General features: G+C 40.4%; 1 protein-coding gene across 3 annotated transcripts in view; it reads left to right on the forward strand.

The window, feature by feature from the left end:
• Positions 1 to 2,715: 2,715 nt before the first annotated feature.
• The window catches only part of LOC112137935 (leucine-rich repeat flightless-interacting protein 1), a 25,766-nt gene continuing 6,276 nt past the window's right edge, over positions 2,716 to 22,205 (forward strand). The window contains exons 1-5 of one of the 3 annotated variants that reach the window (XM_036209825.1): positions 2,716 to 3,095; positions 13,600 to 13,683; positions 19,337 to 19,363; positions 19,449 to 19,556; positions 21,401 to 21,571. In XM_036209825.1, coding sequence (XP_036065718.1) covers positions 3,006 to 3,095; positions 13,600 to 13,683; positions 19,337 to 19,363; positions 19,449 to 19,556; positions 21,401 to 21,571 — 480 coding nt within the window. In that variant the 5' untranslated portion in view covers positions 2,716 to 3,005. Of the gene's footprint in view, positions 3,139 to 13,599; positions 13,684 to 19,336; positions 19,364 to 19,448; positions 19,557 to 21,400; positions 21,572 to 22,205 lie in introns of all 3 variants that reach the window. The other 2 variants (XM_024260445.2, XM_024260447.2) reach the window with 2 other exon arrangements.

Here is a 22,205-nt window from a genome sequence, read left to right on the forward strand (position 1 = left end):
GCTGTTTTGATTAATTAATTAATTTGTTTTATTGGGCTGCATGGTGGCGCAGTGGTTAGCGCTCTTGCCTCACTGCGAGAAGGCCCCGGTTCGACTCCTGGCTTGGAGTTTTCTGTGTGGAGTTTGCATGTTCTCCCCGTGCATGCGTGGGTTTTCACCGGGGACTCCGGCTTCCTCCCACCATCCAAAAACATGCTTCATAGGTTGATTGGTGACTCTAAATTGCCCCTAGGTGTGAATGTGAGAGTGTATGTGTGTGTGATTGAGGCCCTGAGACAGACTGGCGACCTGTCCAGGGTGTACCCCGCCTTCGCCCATCAGTAGCCGGGATAGGCTCCGGCACCCCCGCGACCCCGAAAGGGAAGAAGCAGTCAGGAAAATGAATTAATTTGTTTATTTACATGTTTTATTTCTATAAAATACATTGGGTGTGTGTAACTTTTGCCTCTTGACCAGGACTCCCTTCAAAAAGAGATCAGTGGATCTCAATGGGATTTTTTTTTCCTGATTAAATAGTGGATAAATAAGTTAAATTCAAATCAAGCTCTAACCTCTTCATCAAGTTTGATGACACATAATGAGACCCCCTACAGGAGTGAAGTGTGCAGGCTGGCTTAATGGTGCAAGGATAACAATCTCCACCTGAATGTGGAGAAGACAAGGGAGATGGTTGTGGACTTCAGGAGAGCTCACACCCAGCACGCCCCTCTGACCATCAATGGAGCTGCTGTGGAAAGTGTGAGCTGCACCAAGATTCTGGGTGTGCAGATCTCCAAAGACCTGTTGTGAAAACCACAACATTGCATCACTGGCCAAAAAAGCCCAAGAACGTCTGACTTCCTTTGCGAACTGAAGAGGGCTAGAGCTTCTCCCCCCATCATGCAGACAGTGGAGCCATCGAGAGCATCCTGAGCAGCTGGATCACTGTGTGGTACGGAGCCTGCACCGCGCCCTGCAGGAAGTCTGCAGCGCAATGTGAGAACACGTGAGATTATTGGCGTCTCTCTCAATGGTCTCTCAGACATTTACCACTCCTGCCTCACCCGCAAATCAGGATTGCAGGCGACCCATCCCACCCATCTCAGGGCCACTTCAGCCTGCTACCATCAAGGAGGAGATTGCAAAGTCTCCAGGCCAGAACCAGCAGGCTCAAGTAGCCATATAATCCTATAGTTGCTTCCAATTTTATTACCTCCTAATAGGGCTGGGCGACATGGCAAAAAAAGAAAATCACAATTTATTCAATTTTATTTCATGATTTCAATTTTATCACGATTTCTTTAAAATAAATTCAAATTGACAAAAATTGAATTATAATGATTTTAGTTGAAAGAAGTAAACACATTTTGAACAAATATTTATATTTATTCAAATTTTAATTTCAAATGTATTACAACCATTGATATATAGTACTGGATCGGCCCCTGCCTATTCGCTGCTATAGACAGAGACGTGTGCGCACAGGTGCCATTACTATCCATGGAGTCATGGCAGCAGAACGCTGCTGTTTACATGGAGGACAGGCAGACAACAACCACAGAAATCAGGCTACCCCCTTATTTCTTAACCTAATTTTTACAAAGTATGGCTCAAATTAAAGCTTAGAAAATTATTGATCTTGTATAGTTATTATCTATTAAGATTAATCTGTAAATAGTGCAAGAATTGCGCCTTCTACTGCTACAGTCAAATGAACAGCTTCTAAATATCTGAGTTTTTATTTTGCCTCTGTGCTAAAGTCCATATAACAGAGCTTTTAAATGATTATCACCCAAGACCAGAAATGAGGGAGACTGATGAAGTTTATTAACATGAATGACTGATAAAGTTTAGTAAAGTCCTTTCACTATTAAAAACATCTCAAAGTGCTAAATAATAATATTAATAAAATCACCCTTTACCACATTTTCAAATGAAACTAAAACTTTTATTATTTTTGGATTACATACATGGTAAATAAATCTCAATTGCTTCAGAATTTACCTTCAAATAGACAATTTCATGATTTCATTGTACTTTGAGAAAAAGGCTCCAGCTAGCATCTTTAACTGATACAAAAACATTTTTAAACTTGGATGATAACATCAAAAACACCTGCCAAACTGTTAAGATTCCAAACACAGAGATAATAGCAGTAATTGTTGTGGCAGGTTCAAGTTTACATTTTCACCTAAATAAAATAAATATGAGAAAAATACATGAATCTTTATTAAATGGCAGCACTTAATCATGTCCCTCAGTTTTGTTTAACCCGTAACAGCCTATCAATCTACCACTTTAAAAAAATAATGGTTCAGTCAGAGTTCTTCAGCAACCAGGAAGTGACATCACTGAATATTTTTCAGCTCAGCTCCAAGAACCACGCCCCCTCAGAGGAGATTTTGGAACGGGAGGCTTCAGAGCAACATGAAAATTGGCTTTTTAAGACATATAGGTTGTGGGATTTTGGTTAAAAACTTCAGAATCATAAATAAAACACTACTGGGAATGTTTTTTTTTTTTTTAATAAAAAAAAATTGTCATAGAGAGACTTTAAAACAAAAGACAAAACATCTCGCTCTCCGCGAGTCCGGTGAAACACCACCTGCTGATTAGTATTCATAAAAACCACATACATTGGCATTCTTGAACGCACCACACGCAGCCGGTGTGAATGCAGCATCAAACGTGCCTAAAAAAATGCAGTTTTAATGCTCAAAACTCCTGGTTCTTGCTCCATAAAACGCCATTATTTGCGGCGTTTTCCCTGGTGATATATGATGTATTTTGCTTGCCATACTATCACCTGTGCAGAAGCAATGAACCAAGTGCGCTCGAGGAGAAAAAAACCCAAAACAGGCGCGTTTTAGCGTCGTCACAGAAACAGGAAGAAGAGTCAAACACGGATGTACGATGACCCACGCCGCGCGCGCTGCCTCAACTTCTGTGTTATATCCTCACTTTTCACGGACACACGGGAACAACCGCCACGAGCTGTAGCACCGACCGCTGACCGACCGTGAGACATGGGAACCCGAGGGACGGGCCGGAGGAGGTCCATGAAGACGGAGAGGACCACCGCGGAGGAGGAAGCTCTGAACCTCGTATCGGCGCAGGTTCGGGCGGGGCGTGATGGGGGAGTGCTAGCCAAAAAATGAGGTCCAACTTTTCTCTTTCAATGAGGTTTGATGTGTCAAAATCGCACGAGTTGATTGAAGAGATGAGGAGTTAACTCTTTCAATGGACTGTGCTCGGAGTCGTTCTGACCCGGGTGTCCTGGCTTACACGCTGCTCTGAGGGAAGAGTCACCTTAAGTATGTTCGTCCCATCTGTTTTAGAATTATATGACGGAGTATAAAAGCGGTTTGGTTTTCTGCTAAGTTTCAGACTGGACCGACAGGTTCCTGTAGAGATCAGTAGATAAGCAGCAGGCATGTGGGCTGTGACAGCGGACTGCATCAGATCTAGCTTCTAACTCGTTCTAACTTCTAACTCATCCAGTTTATAACATCCCATCCTACAATGACTGAGTGAAACTAAGATTGTGTGTGATCAAGATCTAAGCATTTACTGTATATAAAGAACTGGACTGAGGGGATGTGACATCACCTATTGAAAATGTCTTTCCTCTGGCACCACCAAAATGAATCCAATACAGTCACCCTTTTTCCGTGATATGTACCTCACCATCTTGGAGCCAGACGACAGTGATAAGTTTGACTCGATCTGAGTCAACATTTCTATCAGAACAAATACGATTGAGCTTATTTAAAATCCACACCCCTTCCACTGAAAGCGGCTCGGGAGAATCTGTCAAACGTCACAAATATTCTAGGTCAGTGGTAAGGCTGTCACTGACGATTATTTTAGTGGTCAATTAGTCAGCGATTATTTACCTAAACCAGGGGTGTCAAACTCAATCGCACAGGGGGCCAAAATCTAAAACACATCTTAGGTCACGGGCCGAACAGGATACATATTTATTGAACACTCTAAAACTAGTTTTTAAAACAATTTTTAAACATAATTATGAACTAGATATGCAGCATTACCTGTGATAATGCTAGTGTGAATGCTGTAAGCTGAATTTGGCTGAAGATGCTAGTGCTGATAGCTGAAGATGCTGAAATTGGTTGCTAAAACACTGAAGTTAATAGCTGAACTTACAGAAATGAATAGCTAAAAACGGTGACGTTGATAGCCAGAATCGCTGAAGCTGATAGCCAGCTACAATATTAGCTAAATGCCAAATTAGTCACAAAAGATAAGGATTTAAAAAAACTTGAGTAAGCCAAAACAGCTAGCATGTAGCTGATAAAATAGCTAAATTTTAATAAAGTCTGAAAAACTGAAAAAAAGCCTAAATTAATCAAAAAAGCTAGCGTGTAAATATTAGCTTAACTCCAAAACAGCCTAAAAAACTTTTTAATGCAGCATAAATTGGCCAAAACAGCTAGCATGTTGCTGAAATATTAGCTGAACTCCAAAAATATTTTTCTAGAATAAATCAACTTAAACCTTAAATAACTTTCAATATTTTACTCTCAATAAAAATATATTTTATCAAAATTATACAAATTAGAAATGAGTGTAGATAACATCCGACCATTAATAACAATAAAATAAAATGATCTGGAGGGCCGGAAAGAATTACCCTGAGGGCCGGATCTGGCCCCCGGGCCTTGACTTTGACACAAGGAACATAAGGTGATGTGCATTTTTTAATTTTATTTTATTGTTTTAACAAAAGGTGATTGTGCCACTACTCAGTTTGTGGAGGTTCTAGTCATATACAGCACTGGTTATGCTCAACGTGTGGTGTGTTCACAGAAATTCAATTTACATGTCTAGTTCTTGAATTTGATTTTCAAAAGATAAAACGTTAATAAAAAGTTTAAGGTCCCAGCAAGGTAACCTTTATGCTAGCACAGAAAAAGCCATAATTGGCTCGTAATATATAGGGTTCCTGATCCCTTCACTAAATCATTGTCTAAACTTCATATGTAGATAGGAAACAAAGTATATATATATTTTTATATATTTATATTTTGTTCAACTTTCTGGTTAATGCCAGTAAAAAAAATAAAAATAACTGTTGTTTCTGAACAACGATAAATCCTGAAAATGTTCTCCACAGCTTTTTCATCCTCAAAGTTCTGCATTACTTTACGTTGATAACCAAAAACTGTAAACAATACATCTTTTTAGAACTTGTTTCAGAATTTAATCTAACTGCAAAAATACACTCACAAAAACACACTCGCTAGTTTTACTTTGAAAATTTGAGGCTTCGCCGATACTTTATTTTGAAGATTTGTTTATCAGAGGTAAAAGCATCAGAGGAAAAATAGTTATTCTTTGTTTATGTCTCTGTAGAAGTCTATGGGATTTTGGATTCTTGGAGCCAGGAGGTACTTCCTATTTGAAACAGGAGGGGTCGCTTTGTCCCGTTCTCTGTATACAGTGCTGTCGCTTCAGTCGTAGCCAGAGTCCATAGTGCATTTGTGTTAGCAGCTTATTTAACTTCCCAGCTGCAGAACAAACCGAGTCAAGGTCAGGAACATTTAACACACCCACACAGTCCTGAAAAATAAAGTCAACTAAAATCCAGAAACCCCGTCAGCTTAATAGACCGGGGTCTTAACGATCAAAAACATTCCGACAATAATTCACTTTCTGCTCTTTTATTTAATTGCAATGCGTAGTTAAATTGGCAAAGAACTTTTTTAGCTTATTGTCTCAAATAGTATTAATGTCATTCATTTTTGTAAAAAACATACTTAAATATACATATTGCACTTCATAGTGAAATATTTGTATTATTTCATATACTTAAACATTCTGCTGTATTTTACAACAGTGCAACAGTAACATGAATGCACCTCAAAAAGCATTCATAATTATGATTCATAATCGTGCAAATGTTAACTTTCTGTTTTACAACCCTTAACAGTAGGTTACAAATAATACTGCATATTAATCATTCAAGTAATAACTTTGATAAGTGCAAAATACTTTATGGATATAAAGGTAAACTGCAAAATAGACTCATCTCAGTGTGAGAAATGTGCATGAGCACTGGGAGCTAAGATCTTAAATCTGGTAAGGAAAGGAGTCAAAACCATTGAGGTATAGGTGCACATGTTCACTGGTGAGCTGGGAGTGATACTTGTTCTTAATGATGTTAACAGAGAAGGCTGGTTTACAACTGGAGGTAGACCCAAACATTGTTAATGTGTACAATGACACTTTGATGAGAGAAGGAAACTTCTATTTTAGCACAAAACCTGTCAGGATCACATTGTTCTCTTAACTCTACATCAGTCTGCACTCGTCCATTTGTAACAATGTGTGGCCTCTTGGGAAAAAAAACAACATTCTTCACTAAGAAGAGATTTTTAACAAAGATCAAGAGCTGGTCTCCCAAAGTAAAGCCATCAAAGCGAGTCTCAAAGAGGTCCTACCAAGATTTTCTTAAGCCTTTCAGAGTGAACTATATCCATATATATTTTAAACACTAAAAAACAAATTATTTATGAAATATGAATTATATTTTGTGAGATTGTTCCTACCCGGAAGTAAAACGGCTCGATTCCTGAAGCTCCGCCTGTCACTGGATGTGGCTGAAGTCCCTTCCACGACGTCATTCCAGACAAAATCCATGTGTCTGTATCTCTCCCATGAAAATAATCCAAACTTCTTCACAGATGGATAAACATACGATATATCTGCTTTTAATAGGCTCGGCCATCGCTACACTGCTCCACAACACACACACAGCTCCTTCACGACTGTGTGACTGGGGGTTGGGGGGTGGAGGTCTGGGGGTCTTAAAGGAGCCCTGTGTCTAAAGTAACAAACATCTGTTTGAGCTGGAATTTATTAAAGACAGGACACAACTGGAAGATATACGGTATTCTGCATCTGAAATGAACGTCTTTGCTGATCATCACTGGATAAGGGGAGAAATTGAGTATTGTGTTAGTCTGGGGGCTAAGGGTGTAACGAGTATCCGGGTGCTCGGGTATTCGCGATTTGCTCCTGAAAATTCGAGTACGAATATTCGCGACGTCCAAGATCGCTGATTCGTGATCTTTGTAAATGTAGTAAATTGTAGTAAAATATGATCATAATATCATCTGGGGACGATGTATTTTTGCTCTGAAATGCAGATTAATGTAGGATTTTAAGTTTACGAACTAAAACAAAGAGCCGCGGTACTGCCAACGGAAGTAAACACATCTTCGTGACGGTGAAGCTTCCGGTTTTCAAAGTAAAACTAGCGAGAGCTTTATTCTGTTCAAAAACTGAGACTGAACTTCCGCTCACAGACATAACTTCTGAAACAATGAATTAGCTTTAACATCGGAGCTTTAGCTTCAGTGTTTACATTCTTTTGGTTATGAAAACTCTTCAACATTTGACGCGATTAACGAAACTCCATCTTATTCTGAAGAAACAGCTTCGAGCTGCTAAAAGGTGGATGTAATCAACGTGAATCAGATGAAACGTTTTTCATACGAGCTCTCCACCAATATGTAATGCTTAGAACGTAAACTGTTGAATAACTTTGAGGATAGAAAACTGTGGAGAACATTTTCAGGTTTTGCTGTTAAATATTCCAAAACAGCAGTGATTTTTATCCTTTTATGTTGTTTAAAATCATAAACAAAATTGTGGGGTTTTCTTTTCAGTTTTGTTCATTCTGATCTCCTGTTCTGAATTAAGGTATAAATGATGATTAAATACAAATAATTTCAATTTTCAACCATCCAGTAAATAGACATACACATAGCAATAAACATATTAAAAAGTAAGAATCGTGGTTCAACTCGTGAATCGTTGACCTTGATTCGTAAATCGAATCGGATCGCCACCTAAGCAATGATCCACAGCCCTACTGGGGGCGGAGCTGTGAGAGCAGACTCTTCCTGGAGGGGGGGGTTCACATCGTGCTTACATCAGCACGTTTCCAACCTCTCGTTTTCGTGGGTATGGAGGGGCTGCTGCAGACTGTGCAGGTTTTTAGAGGATTACTCTTATATTCGTAAACGGTCAAAAATGCCGCTTTGGGGTTCTTTATAGAGAGGAATGAACAGTAAAATGAATCTAAAACCTCAAAAAGTAGAATTTTCATGGTAGGGCCCCTTTAAAGTTTTCAAACAACTTTTTGACATAGTCAGAATGAGCAGTGTCATTGATCCCTTCAATCTGCTTCATTGAAGGAAAATGTTCACAGTTCTCCAGATCATCTGCAGAATGACCAGTTTCTTCTGAAAAGACCAAACAGCAGTTACCAAATCACATGCAGAATTGTCTTTTCCTTCATCCATCTTCTTTTTGTGCGATCTAGGACAAAATATGGGCGTTACAAAACAAATCAGCGCTGCCTGAGACTGGAGATACTCATTCTGGCAGATGAACATACCTGTTGGACCTTTTCTTGAAGCTGCTGTCTCTCTTTGCCCTCTAATATAGTTTCTCCATGCACTCTTTGATCATTTCAGAGTCACTGTGCTTGCCCAAAAACCCATTCCACTCATAGTGAGCACTTGTTAGCGTGTGTGTGTTGCACACTTGTATTGTCCTTTCAGTTTGTGTATTTTCCACGCCCGCGTCGCTGATCCTGACAGGTAATTTGTGTAAAAGGTTTTGTGTTTTTTCTCATAGCGCCGCTTGATATTGGCGCTGTACACAAGACCAACAGACTCCATGCATATATACACACACAAGGACCCCGGTTCACACGTAGCTGTCTTCCCACGCGCCTGTTCAAAAATCACTGTGGATAAAAATGAATTTAATATCATATTTTTTATTAAACATGCTTGGCAGTCCGTATAAAAGGGTCTTGGGGTTCAGACTGGTGTCTAGCAGGTGTTCGTTACTTTAGACGCCACATGTGGCTGGTTCACACACCTGGTTCACACTGGACGTGGAAGCAGCGTGGAATGGAGGCCGCTTCCATTCGGCGCCCTTGTTAACCTATGGTGTGGTCCTTTGCAGAAGGCTGCGCCGTGCAGCGGATCGTTTCTGCATCTGGTGTATTTTGTGCGTGAGCCGCGAGCGATCTGCGTCAATTCTGGCAGCAAGTTACATCAAGATACATAAGAAATCCGTTTTATTTTCAAAATAAAACAATTTTTCAAAATAAAACACTGCGATTGACAAATGTGATCATGTTTTATCATCCCGGCTGAAGGACCAGAAACAGAACCACCAACTGGGACCTTTCTGTGTGGAGTTTGCATGTTCTCCCCATGTGAGGGTTTTCTCCGGGGACTCCGGCTTCCTCCCACCGTCCAAAAACATGCTACATAGGTTTTAATGGTTCATCAAAAAAAAAATTCTGCTTTGGTCTAATGGTAAAAAAAAAAAAATGCCGCTTGGCTGGTCTCGGGAAGTTTTACTTTTCTCTATCAACAGCTTTCCATTAATCTTAGAGGGTTACTTCATGTCGTCATTAAAAAGACTTTGGCCAAGCTTTCGTTTTTCGGACAGGGCATGTCCTGAGGAACTGACAGACTGGTGCTTCAGGATTTGACTCGTCTCTGATAAACACATGATGTTCACGTATGCGTTACAAATGTTGTACAGTAAAAGAAAGATACATCTGATTTGGTTTCTCTCAAGACAGAAACAGACTGAAACAGACCAAACTGCCTGCAGAAACTCTGCAGATCACACTGCTGCTCATTGCGTTTTGGAAATGAAATTGGTTAACTTCAAGCGTTCAGAAGAAGACAACATATCCATACACAGCGGGGAAAAAAAAAATTTGTCAGCCCCTAATTGTGCAAGTTCTGACTTAAAAAGAGAGAAAACACTGCATTTTTTTGTCATAGGTATACCTCAACATCATAGGTATAACAGACAAAATGAGAAAAGAAATCCAGAAAATCACATAGTTTGAATAACCTTAATAATAAGCTGGTTTGTCTATTCCTAAACTCTCTAATGAGGTCGCCATCTGAAACAAAGGAACTATTTTTCACATAAAGTTTTGATAGTATATTCCTTATCTCTCTCTAATTTGATTCAATACCGTTTTAATCCCAGAAACAAATTAAGGACAGAGGCTGCATTATTCGTTATATGTTTAATAAACCACCATCTTAACTGTCTTTATTTTTAGTTATTTTTGAGCAAAGCTGAAAATGTTTTCAGTTATTAGCATCAGCTAATAGCTGAAAACGCTAAATCTGAAAGCCAGCTAAAATATTAGCTAAATCCCAAATTAGCCTAAAAAACAAAAAAACAAACAAAAAAAACGTAATTAGCCTTAAAACTGAAAATAGCCTAAGTTTGCCAAAACAGCTAGCATGTAGCTGAAATATTAGCTAAACTCCAAAATAGCCTAAAAAAACTTAGTAAATGCCAAAATAGTCCAAAAAGCTAGTATCTTTAAATTTTAAAACCAAAAATTTTCAAAAATAATTATGAATAATGAAAATGACAGTAATGTTATTCCAGAATAAATCATCTTAATCATTAAATAACTTTCAATATTTTACTCTCCATAAAAATATGTTTTGTCAAAATTAAACGAGTTAAAGATAAGTGCAAGATGACATCGGGCCATTAATAGCAATAAAAGCGTCATGAAATGGAGTCAGAGGTCTAACGACACAAAAAATGTATCTTCTTCCTGCTTTTCTCTGCCCTGGTCAGAGCTTGTTTTGGAAAATGGCACCCTCGAATGATCAGCTTTCAGAACTGCAAGATTCTTCCAGGCAGTTTGGTCCGTTTTAGTCTTTTTTTTTCCCCCAAAAAAACATTAAAAGTAAGGGAGTATGTAAGGCCCGATCTGAATTATTCCCTTCTCCTTTCCCCTTCATTTATCCCTCCAAATGGAGTTATGAAAAAATAGTCTCATATATCAGACGTCACTTTTGTTTGATGACGTCATCAATAATCACCAGTCCGCTAGCGTTATCACGGAGCTTCCAGCCCTTGAATATACATAACTTAGTCATGCTACAACAAAAAGTCATTACTTGCATTTAAACGTAAACATCTGTGGATCAGAGCGCACCACATGGAGAAAAGAGCTTCTCAGCGAGACTGACAGATGAGGTTAGACAGGAATCACCATGGACTATGATGTTTGCAGATGATATTGTGATTTGTAGTGAGAGCAGGGAACAGGTGGAGGTGGAGTTAGAGAGGTGGAGGTTTGCCCTGGAAAGGAGAGGAATGAAGGTTAGCCGCAGTAAGACAGAGTACATGTGTGTGAATGAGAGGAACCAGAGTGGAAGAGTGAGGTTACAGGGAGAAGAGATAAAGAAGGTGGAGGAGTTTAAGTATTTAGGGTCAACAGTACAGAGTAATGGAGAGTGTGGAAAAGAAGTGAAGAGGAGAGTGCAAGCAGGTTGGAATGGGTGGAGAAAAGTGTCAGGTGTGATGTGTGACAGAAGAGTTTCAGCACAAATGAAAGGAAAGGTGTACAAGACTGTGGTGAGACCAGCCATGTTGTTTGGACTAGAAACAGTGGGACTGAAGAAAAGACAGGAAGCAGAGCTGGAGGTAGCAGAGATGAAGATGCTGAGGTTCTCTTTGGGAGTGACCAGGATGGATAGGATCAGGAATGAATACATCAGAGGGACAGCACATGTTAGAGGTTTTGGAGATAAAGTCAGAGAGGCCAGACTGAGATGGTTTGGACATGTTCAGAGGAGAGACAGTGAATATATTGGTAGAAGGATGCTGAGTCTAGAGCTGGCAGGAAAGAGGTCTAGAGGAAGACCAAAGAGGAGGTTTATGGATGCAGTGAATGAAGACATGAAGGTGGCTGGTGTTAGAGTGGAGGATGCTGAAGACAGGCTTAGATGGAGGAAACTGATTCGCTGTGGCGACCCCTGAAGGGAAAAGCCCAAAGGAAAATAATATAGAATATAATATTTCAAAATGTAATTTCAATAAATGTTTTTCTTTAAATTAATTTTAAAGTAACTTAATATCTATTACATTGTAATATGATATGCTGTTTTTGTGACAAAACTCAAATGAAATAGCAAAACAGCCCCCCTGGTGTAATGCATTTTTATTTGCATAGCATCACTCTTTATCTGCGTCAAAATTCAAATTGAAATACAAACTGTCAGTCTTTCATCAGGGCGGGGCCTACCACCTGTGACATCTCACAGAGAGATGCAGGATGGTGTCGGGGGCGTGGTCCACGGCCAAGAGTGGGAGCGTGGGCGATCCACCGGGGATCTGAAATCTCTCCCGCTCCCCAGAGGAGAGTGGGAAAGAAGAACAACATGTGAATGGAACTGCACCAACAAAAGCATGGAGAACTAAATACAATAAATAATAAAGAACAGAAGAGAGGAGAAGTAAATGAGAATAGAGAACAGAACCCCAGAGCTGATCTGAATAATAACCATGATAGAAAATCTAGAAATTAATCTTAAACGTATCAATATTATTCCACCCTCACAAGGACCACAGGAGAGGGAATAATCTCTGATTACTGATTACGATCAGTGTTTGTTTTCTGCATTCCTTATTCTTACAGTAAACATAAAACACTCTGAATTGCTTTGAGATAAATGCTTAAGTTGGTCTATTCTAATGGGGTTAGTTTGAGCTTCAGTTTTGATTTCTCGACCAGTCTACAGGCGGCTCGATTGTCCGGCAGTTTTTGATCATAGACATACAGTAAAAGATGTTGCCAACAGCAGAACATTGACAGACATACTCAAATGCAGAAAAACAGATTCAAGTGTGTCATTTTTCCGCTGTCATATGCAAAAGAATTGGTTTGATAGCTTCTTCACACAGAAACCTGGCTGTGCTGCGTCAACAGTTCCTTCTGCAAATCTGCGTGTCTTCAGGACGAGACTTTCTGACTGCAGAAGTCCCATTTGTGTTTTGTAAAAGTGCGAAGTGCATGTCCCTTTCAGAAAAGACAAAGACCACTTTGGGTTTGTCAGCATCTTGCTGGTTGTAGAGTTTTCAGGTTTTTATGCTCCTCTCTCGCTGTAGCTGGTTGTAGCTTCAAGAACTTGTTCCAAAGAGTGTGTGTGTGTGTGTGTGTATGTGTGTTAGTGTGTGTGTTTCTATGATTATGTCATGTCTGTGTTTGTTCTTTGTGTGACTGTGTGAGTAGGTGTTTGTTTCTGTCCTGTCTGAAGATGGGTTCATGATAACAGAGTGGGGGGTCATGCTGAGGTTCATATCATTGGTGTTCTCCAGAACAGGAGGAGCTGTAACCACATGCTTACAGTTAGGGGAAGGAAATGCTCACACACCCTCTCAGAAAGGTCCTTTTAAGGAGAAGTCGCTGCTCTGGCCTGTCTGTGCTGAGTGGAGCAACAGCAGGTCTTTGCTCAGTCATGCAAACAGCATGTTGCACTCCGATGTGCCTCTGACCTCCACAAAACTAACGTTTATGTCCTGGCCTGTTGCTGGATCAAATGAGCTCTTAGAGGGAGAGATCGTGGGTTTGTGACCTTCAGATAAGATCACAGCCCTGAAAACTGTTTGCTGGAGACTGCCCTACAGGGGCATCATTGTGCTGCAGCATGCAGATGTATGTGTATGAGGGGCAGCATCAGACCTTTGACTTGTCTAACTCCTGCTTATGTTCTTCTCTTTCGTTTCCTGATCCTTCAGGCTGAAGCCAAACTGGCAGCAAAAAGAGCCGCCAGAGCAGAGGCCCGAGAGATCCGCCTGCAGGAGCTGGAGCGCCAGAGAGAGGTATGCTGCATATCTGCATGCAAGGAGCTCTGCACTTACTGCAGGAAGTGAATTCCAGAGGGCAAGAACAAGGAAGTTAGCGTGGTTTTAATGAATAGTATTCATAATAATCTTACCTTTATTGGGATTGTTTTTATTATTACAGCAGGGAGTCGATTAAAACTAAGACTAATCAATCACAAACCTGGGAAAAATTAATCACAATTAATTTTCTTAGTTACTGTATATGTCGACCACTTATTATCTGTGAAATTAATTAAATTCATCAAGTGTTTACCCAGAACTGTAAACTGTGAGCACCATGTTTATGTCTGCAGTATTACTCCCAGAAACAAATGTTGATATACAGACATAAGTGATGGACTTGCACACCTAAAAAAAAAAAGTAGTAGTCCCAGTGACCTCTCTGTATTACTGCGCAGTCTGCTTTAAAACAACATTTTTCCTCATCATCTGGACAAAAACAGGCAGTAAGAGATGAACTTTGTCTCTGAACTGATGCTTTACCTATCATGTCATTCAGTCTATAAATCGCTTTCCTTTGCTGCTGCAGTCGAGGCTCAGCGCCGCCTTGTCGTGTTACCATGACAACGTGCCGGACCACAGATCAAGCAGTCCATTTTGTCGTGTTACTCCTGGGCTCCTGTTGAATAGGTTTCACCTGTGCCTTCTTGTTTTTCCCTCCCTTTTCTGTATGCGATGGTTCCCTCCCCTCACTTCCCTGAGGTTTGCCTCCTTTCTCTACACACCAGACTCTTGTCTCTCTTGCCAGGTTTTTGATCCTGTGTGTTACGTTTTTGTATTTTTGGCCTTGAGTGATTTTTGATTTTGCCTTAGTGACTCTGATTCTGTTTTTCAGCATTTTGCTCATCTTGGTTTTTGGATTTTTAGTTTTTTTTTACTGCCAGGTATCCTTCATTTGTGTCCACACATCAAAGCCTGACAACTTCATGTGAAAAAAACAATCTAAACCAAAAAAATAACAAGATTTAAATACTAAAAACCACACGAATATTTATTTCCTTCGTAAATAATTATAGTATGAGGGATAATGCCAGACAAAGTGTTTTAATTCACGCTGTAGAAGCCTGCACCACAGAGGACTGAATGAATATTGATTCTTTTTGATTAATCAGCTGTGTTAACATGTTAACGTTCACAGCCTTATATATTATCCATCAAGAATGTTATTTGTATTCTCATTCCCAAGTCTTCACATATTGACGCATGGTTAAGGACTCCTCCGCGTCACATTTTGACGGTTTGAGTGCTCCCAACGACGAGTTGGAGACATGTGGTTTCTTGATGCCGACTGTTAAATCCGGTGTTACCTCCTGCTGCTATTGGACCTTTTTCCATCCAGTCCTTCGGTTCACCTGGCAGGCGTAGCAAATGTCACTTAATTGGCACCTGCTGTCTATTTAAGAAAGAGGAGGCCACGCCACGCCAGGCAGGCAGGGAGCAGAGCAGAGGGCTGGGTCTAGTTGGTGTGGTGCTGGTGTGTTTTGTTCTTTCCCCTCTTTGTCCTCAGCAGTCCTCCACTGCTGGGTTTTGTTATTTTAGTTTGGGGTTGGATCTTTGTAGTCTTAGTTTTCAGGCTTTATTTATTTGTTGTCTTTAGGTAGTTTTGGTTAGCAGGAGCAGCTGACTCTGACGGTCGACATGTCTGGGTCAGCAGTCTCCATGAATTACTTTATGATTCCAGTTCCCTTTGGTTTCTTAACCAGCACAGTAAATATATTTTTGTTGTCATTTTAGGACACAGGGTTTCCTTTATTTAATGAACTGTGTTACGATTTATTTTTTATTGGTGTTCAATTTTCGTTACCGTCCCCTTTTGGTATCCCCTGACCCGAGCCGGGTTTACCCCCAGGAGACGTAACACAGGGGTCTGGGTGTTTAGTTTAGACACGGACCGGTCCTCAGGATATGGCTGGTACCGGTATCCTAATGCTTGTCAAGTTTGCGCCTGCTGCCTCTCAATTGACGAGCATCAAATTTACTGCTAGATGCTCCGACTGCAGGACAACAGTTTTCATGGAATTCATTCGTTGCCATATCATGGAAAACATGGATGATGTTGAGCGAGTACCTTGGGTTTATATGTTTTGGAGAGCTCTACAGCTAGCACTTTACCGTGCCCATCCTTCAGCCTCTCTCTGTGGGCTTACCATACAGTGCAGAGAGAGCTGCGCCTGCATTACTTAAAGGATAATGCCTGAAGAAATGTGTGTTGTAAGAAATTAACACACAACACAGAGACTTGAACTGTCCAATGCCAAACAGTGTGTGTTGATTTCTCGTAATTCACACTTCGGAGGGCATTATCCCGCTTATGCTATGGTCACTTACGAAATAAATAAATATTCAATAAACATTTAATACTTTATTCTTGTTATTTCTTCAGTTTAGATCACTTTTTCATAAAAAGCGGACTATTTGATACGTGATGCAGCTTGTTGTCTCCGGTTGTCACGGTAACATGGCAACGTGCTGCTGAGCTGACACAGTGTATCACATTTGAAAGGAGGACAAATGTGGATTTTTATTTTTTCATTTTTCTGAAGTTAAGCCTTTTGTGAGCAGCTAGAACACAAACACAATCCGCTTCTGTCTGTGTTTCATTTCATGGGAGGTTCAGTAGACTCCACTCCTCTGACCTGCTCAATATACAGAAACTCCCTCTTGTGGTGAGACAGAAGAATGCACCTCTGGGTATGCTGAGTGCTGCGTCTTCTGAGTAGGATAATAACTAATTTTAAAAAACATACCAAAAATAAATGTAACATTATGGGACGGGGGTTGAGGAATTTTTCAATTGGAATGGGGATTTTGGAATAATATCAATCTAGTTTCAGGACAAACTACAGTACAGAGACGGCTCTTTATTTTTAACAATCTTAGAATACATTTAAATGCTCTTTGAAAATTCATGAAATAAGTTGGTATTTCATATCATCTGGTCACTTAGCTCCAGAAGTTTGGAGGTTTGTCTCTGTGCTGTTTGGCGTGTTGCCAGCAAGCTATTTTATGGCATTTGGGCATAAAAGGTTTTCTTCTGGAAACTCGACCATGCAGCCCGTTTTCCTTTAGGCGTCACCATATAGTGCATCCTGAAACATCCACACCACTGTTGTTCAGAGTCCTGGATCACAGCTGAGGTTGTTTGGGTGGGTTTTTTTTTTTGTTTTTTTTGCATTCCTAATGATTTTTCTGGCTGAAATTGTTGTTGGTCTACCTGACTGTTGTCTGGTTTCAGCAGAACTCCTCACTTTCTACTTCATGATCAATGTTTGAACTCTGCTGACTGACGTTCTCAGTTCCTTGGATAGTTTCTTTTATCCCTTTACTATTTTGTACTGCTCAATTACCTTTTCCTGTAGATCTTTTGACAGATTTTTAGCTTTAGCCTTGACTCAGGATCGAGGAACGTCAGTGCAGCACTGGATTAAGGATGTTTGTTGGGAGCTCAGAAACATTGATTACATGAAAAATGTTACCTTTATCTGCCATCCAAATCCCTTTGTGTCCGCTTGTGTGCTTGTTTTCAGAACAAAGTCATCAAGATATGTCATTGGGAAGTTTCTGTTGTCATTCTGATTTTAAAAGATTTAAAAACAACATTTTTTGAATATAAATGGCCCAACCACCAACTCTGAGTGGAAAAAAGGTTTTTGTGTTATAAATTATATTCAATAACAAAGAAATCATAATTTATTCCATGGTTTGTCAACGTATGAGCACAAGTGTGTTCAAAGCTTAATAGTAAATGGTGCTTTGGCACCACACACCTTGTCAGAGATGATTTGTGCTCGCCATGATCTCAGGTAAACAGAATCTGCCGTTTAGCTGCCAAATGGTCGGAGTGTTGAACCAAAAATCTGTTTGCTCTTTTTGATTTAGATATTTCAATGTATATCCTTCCATAAATTGTCAAGAAAACTGAGACATGCTTCTTAGACCTGCCTTCCCCCTCACCACACCATGTGTGCATGCACAGATCAGACTTCCTGGATTAGCACTTGCATGGTAGTTTGGTAGCACCTGAGGTCGTTTTGGTTCAGGCTGGTCTACTCCTGGAGTCTGAGGTGGGCTGTTAGAAAAAGTAAGAAACCTGCAGCATAAAGCAGGAGCTGCTCTGACTCACCTGACCTCTTGACAGGAGCCGATGCTCCTCACGGGCCCTCAGGGGCCCTAACACCTGAAGTAGGGCTGGGAATCACTGGGTACTTCATGATACGGTGCGATAGGCGATACATGGCTCACGATATCCATGATATCACGATACTGCGAATTGGTAAAAATCCTCTCTAATAACTCACATTATATAGAAGAACATGTTTTTTTAGGAAATACATCCCCATTAATTTTTTTGCTTGAACACAATCATAATAAACAACTTGTGTTTTTATTTTGTGCAACAAATCATAGACACTTTTGTGCAAATCAGTAGTACTGTCTTTGACAAGCATTGACACCAAGAATTCTTTGTTAACAATGGTAAACATTAACAGCAGTGTAGAATTGTTGCAAACAACAGAAGAGTAGTAGTAGTAGTAGTAAGTAGTAGTTCACTTTTGGCTTGTCCTTTTCGGGGTCGCCACAGCGTAACAACACCCACTGTGTCGCATCAGTGATTTGGCAGAGTTTTTACACCGGACGCCCTTCCTGACACAACCCTGTACTTGAGGGGCACAGGGACCCAGTTAGGCAGCAGCATCAAGGGTCTTGTCTAAGGACCCAATCTGGGTGGGGATCAGTGGACAACCCTGGGAATTGAACCCAGGGCTCCTGCATGCCAGCCCTTCACCTAGCCCACTGAGCCACCCAGCTGCTAACAGAAGAAAAATTAAATAATTCAAGTATGTGCGCCCCCTATCGACCTCTGAAGGAACGTCTCACCAAAGGATGATAAATATAACGTTTTACAGCCTCTCCAAATGAAAATAAAAGATCAATATTTGGTGAGAACCATCAACAATCAATCGCAGGAATAAATGTCGCTATATATCGCAATATCAGTATGTTAGCACACAACCCAACCTAAGTAGAGGGACCCAGTGAGACGGCTCCTCCGCTGCAGAGACGCTTATAATCTCATAATCTCTCTGCTTTATTGCTGGTGTTCTTAACCATTCTGCTGTCTTAGGTATGTTGATGCTGGGAGAGGGGTCATCTGGACCCCACAAGACAGTGTGCTGACATTTTGTTTTTTCACTGGTGTCGAGGGGGCCCAAGCCAGGGTCTCATTGTGCCGGTCCCAAGCCCGGATAAATACAGAGGTTGTGTCAGGAAGGGCATCCGACGTAAAATCTTGCCAAATCAAATATGCGAATCAGACCTACGAAATCCATACCGGATCGGTCGAGGACAGGCTTAGATGGAGGAAACTGATTTGCTGTGGCGACCCCTGAAGGGAAAAGCCGAAAGGAAAAGAAGAAGCAGTCTGTGGCAGACATGAAATCCACATTTGTCATGGGATGGATAAGAGGTCAAAGGAAGGCTTAGGTCATCTGGACCCCATAAGAGAGCATAAGGGTTAAAGTTGAAGCTCTGCAGCCAGTCAGAGTTCATGTTTACTCCCAACATCTTCATGTGAAACATAACTTCCCCTCAGCCTCTGCTGCTCTGACTGTTTGGTGTGTCTCAACAGGTGCAAGACGAGGATTATTCTGATGAGGTGAGTGAGTCTCACAGTCTGAGATGAACATCAAACCTTTGCTATGGTGACACAGAATGCTCTTCTCATCCGTTCCTCTAACCAGGGATCTAGAGCACCATCAGTCTCATCACCTCCACCGGGTGGGACATCCTGCCAGCTTGGAGCTGGAGGTACATGTAAAGGCAATGGAAGTTGCTCACAAAACAATGAGGTAGGGTCCTTACTGAGCAGAACATTCAAGGATTATCCTGCTGTTTTGGTGCAGTCAAAAAAACTTTCTTTAAATGTATATTTATTTGTCTATCTCTATCAGAAACAGTGTGCTGTTGAGGTAAAAAGATGAATGAAAACGACCCAGATGAGAGCAGAGATTATGTTCAGGTTTTTTCAGGCCATGTTCCTGCAACACCTCGATTTTTAAACCAAAATCCAGCCGACATCAAATATGAAAAAGATACTCATGCAAAGTCATGTATTACTGTACACTCACACTTCCACTTACATATTCATTTACAGATAGCTAATAACAGTTTTAAACAGGAAGAGGAAACAACAGTGGATATGGATCATTTTCTGGCTCCACAGGGAGAGCCGATTTCTGAGCGATGAACTGTTGGTCTGTCATTGTGGACTTAAGTTTAATTCTGTTGCTGTGGTTGCACCATGAGTGAAGCCATTACTGGCATCACTAATGCAATGCTGGCAAGTCCCTGTTTTGTGTCAAAGTAAAGGATTACTCCTACATTTATCCCTCCAAGCAGAGAGAAATAGAAAATCTACAACCTCCTCAGTGATTCCTGTGTAACTCAGGGTTTGTCATTTTAAAGATTTGCATGTGTAATTAGTTTCAAACTTGTAATATTAATGCATGTGTAAATTCTATTTTGCATTTTTTTTATTTTGTAATTTTTGTACCTATGGACATAATGTGTTATATGAGTTACAAATAAAGAATTAAGCACACAAATCCTAAGTTACACACAAATCAGGATTTACACTCAAATGAATCGGGGTGATATTTATTTCTCTCCACACTGAAACTTTGTTCCATATTATCTGGGGAAACAAACTCTGATTCACTTTAAGTGGAACAATTAAATTATTTAAATATTTATTGAACAAAGAAGGAAAGGTGTGTATGTCCCCAGGAAAAGGATTCACATTAAAGTCAGTGTTATCACTTTTAAAAAGCAATTGTAATGAAATTACTTTACTCATTATTTCTTTTAAAATAGTAATTCACTACTCATCACACTTTTTTCCATTCATAAACAAATTCTCAAGGGAAAACCAGAATGAACAAGATCCTCTTGTCTTTCATTGAACTTTATTTTTAAAGGAATGATGTGGTGCAAACTATGAACATGGTTTCAAGACATAACCTGACTTCATTAGAAATCAGTGTGAGAAGTGACAGAAACTTACAACATATGAGGTCTCCCAGCCAGCGAGGCCAAGCAGGCTCCATATGGTTTAAAATGGTCAGAAACTGTGGGGGGTGGGGGGGGGGGGACTAGAGATTCCAGCTCTTCTTCTCTCTTTTGGCTCTTTTGCTCACTATAAAGAACCGTCTCTTTTTATGATTTTGCAAACTTACTTACCAGTTTTGCTTAGGCAGATTTTAAACATATTAAGCAAATGTTCAAGCAAAATGAACTGTTTTTAATGTAAAGATAAAAAGTTTGTAAGAAGCATAAAATCAATCCACAGTTTTAAAATCTTTGACGTGGCTACGTGCTTTGGCACTCTTTAAGTCTTGATATAAACAGAGTTTTGTCTTTGTCCTGGTCATTGTGGCCAGAGGCAACATGTTTCTGCTCCATACCTCTCAGATTGTAATAGTTTCCATTAAGAAAGTTTGTGAACGAAAGCATCTTTTTTTTCATCCGTTTTCCTGCACACAGACTGCAGAAGTCTTTTGTTAGCTAGCACTCCGTCCAGCTCCATGGGGTCTTACAAACGTCTACTGGGTTTTCTTCGTGTCAGGTCTCGGTGATGGAGAGAGTCTTTGTGGGTGGGTTGAAAGGTATTCTCTCTATGCTCTTTCCGAATAAGGGCATGCTGGCAGAGGTGCAGGAGAAATACCGTAAGGCCATGGTTTCCAATGCTCAACTGGATAATGAGAAGAACAAGCTGATGTATGTGGTTGACGTACTCAAAGACTCGCTTCTGGAGCTGGAGGAGCTGCTGTCCGAGTCTCGCCGGGAATACGAGGACAAAGTCAAGGTGAGAGGACACATCAGCAGGGCGGGGCATGAATGTGCCTCGTCCTCAGCTTCAGGACTGGAAATGTGAATAAGGAAAACATCCATGACGGCACCAGAGTTTCTCCCTTAAATAGTTCAAATGGAGAACAGCAGCAACATGTCGTCTATTTTAGAGGCACATTACTTCCCACACTAGCAAAACTCCCACTGTCTGTGCAGCAACATTTACAAAGATCAGACCTGTGGAGGTTTTGAATGCAACAGGAAGTTTGGAATTGATGTGTGCTTGCAAAAATCTCCTAAATAAATCAGATTATGGACTATCAGGAATACCTGTTCCATTGTTGGTTTGTACAGCTCTGATCCCTCAGTTATCCAGTAACAGAGAGAGGATAAAGCACAGAAGCCTGAACACAACATGCTCATGCTTTTCACTAGCTGCGTTTCCATTACACATTTGCGCAGTATTTTTTTTTTTTTCTNNTAAAAGGGAGCATGTGGGTGACGTCACAGCTCTGTCTGGGGCGCGTGCAGCGCAGCTCGACTCAGAAGAGAGAGAAGTCTGTTCAGCTTTAAAAAAAAAGCATTCTAACAAGTAAGCATCTGAACCTCTTTTTTCTGTCTGAAAACACAACATGGTCTATTCAAGTTTC

The sequence above is a fragment of the Oryzias melastigma genome, linkage group LG21 (assembly GCF_002922805.2).
Source record: "Oryzias melastigma strain HK-1 linkage group LG21, ASM292280v2, whole genome shotgun sequence".
Classification (NCBI taxonomy): Eukaryota; Metazoa; Chordata; class Actinopteri; order Beloniformes; family Adrianichthyidae; genus Oryzias; species Oryzias melastigma.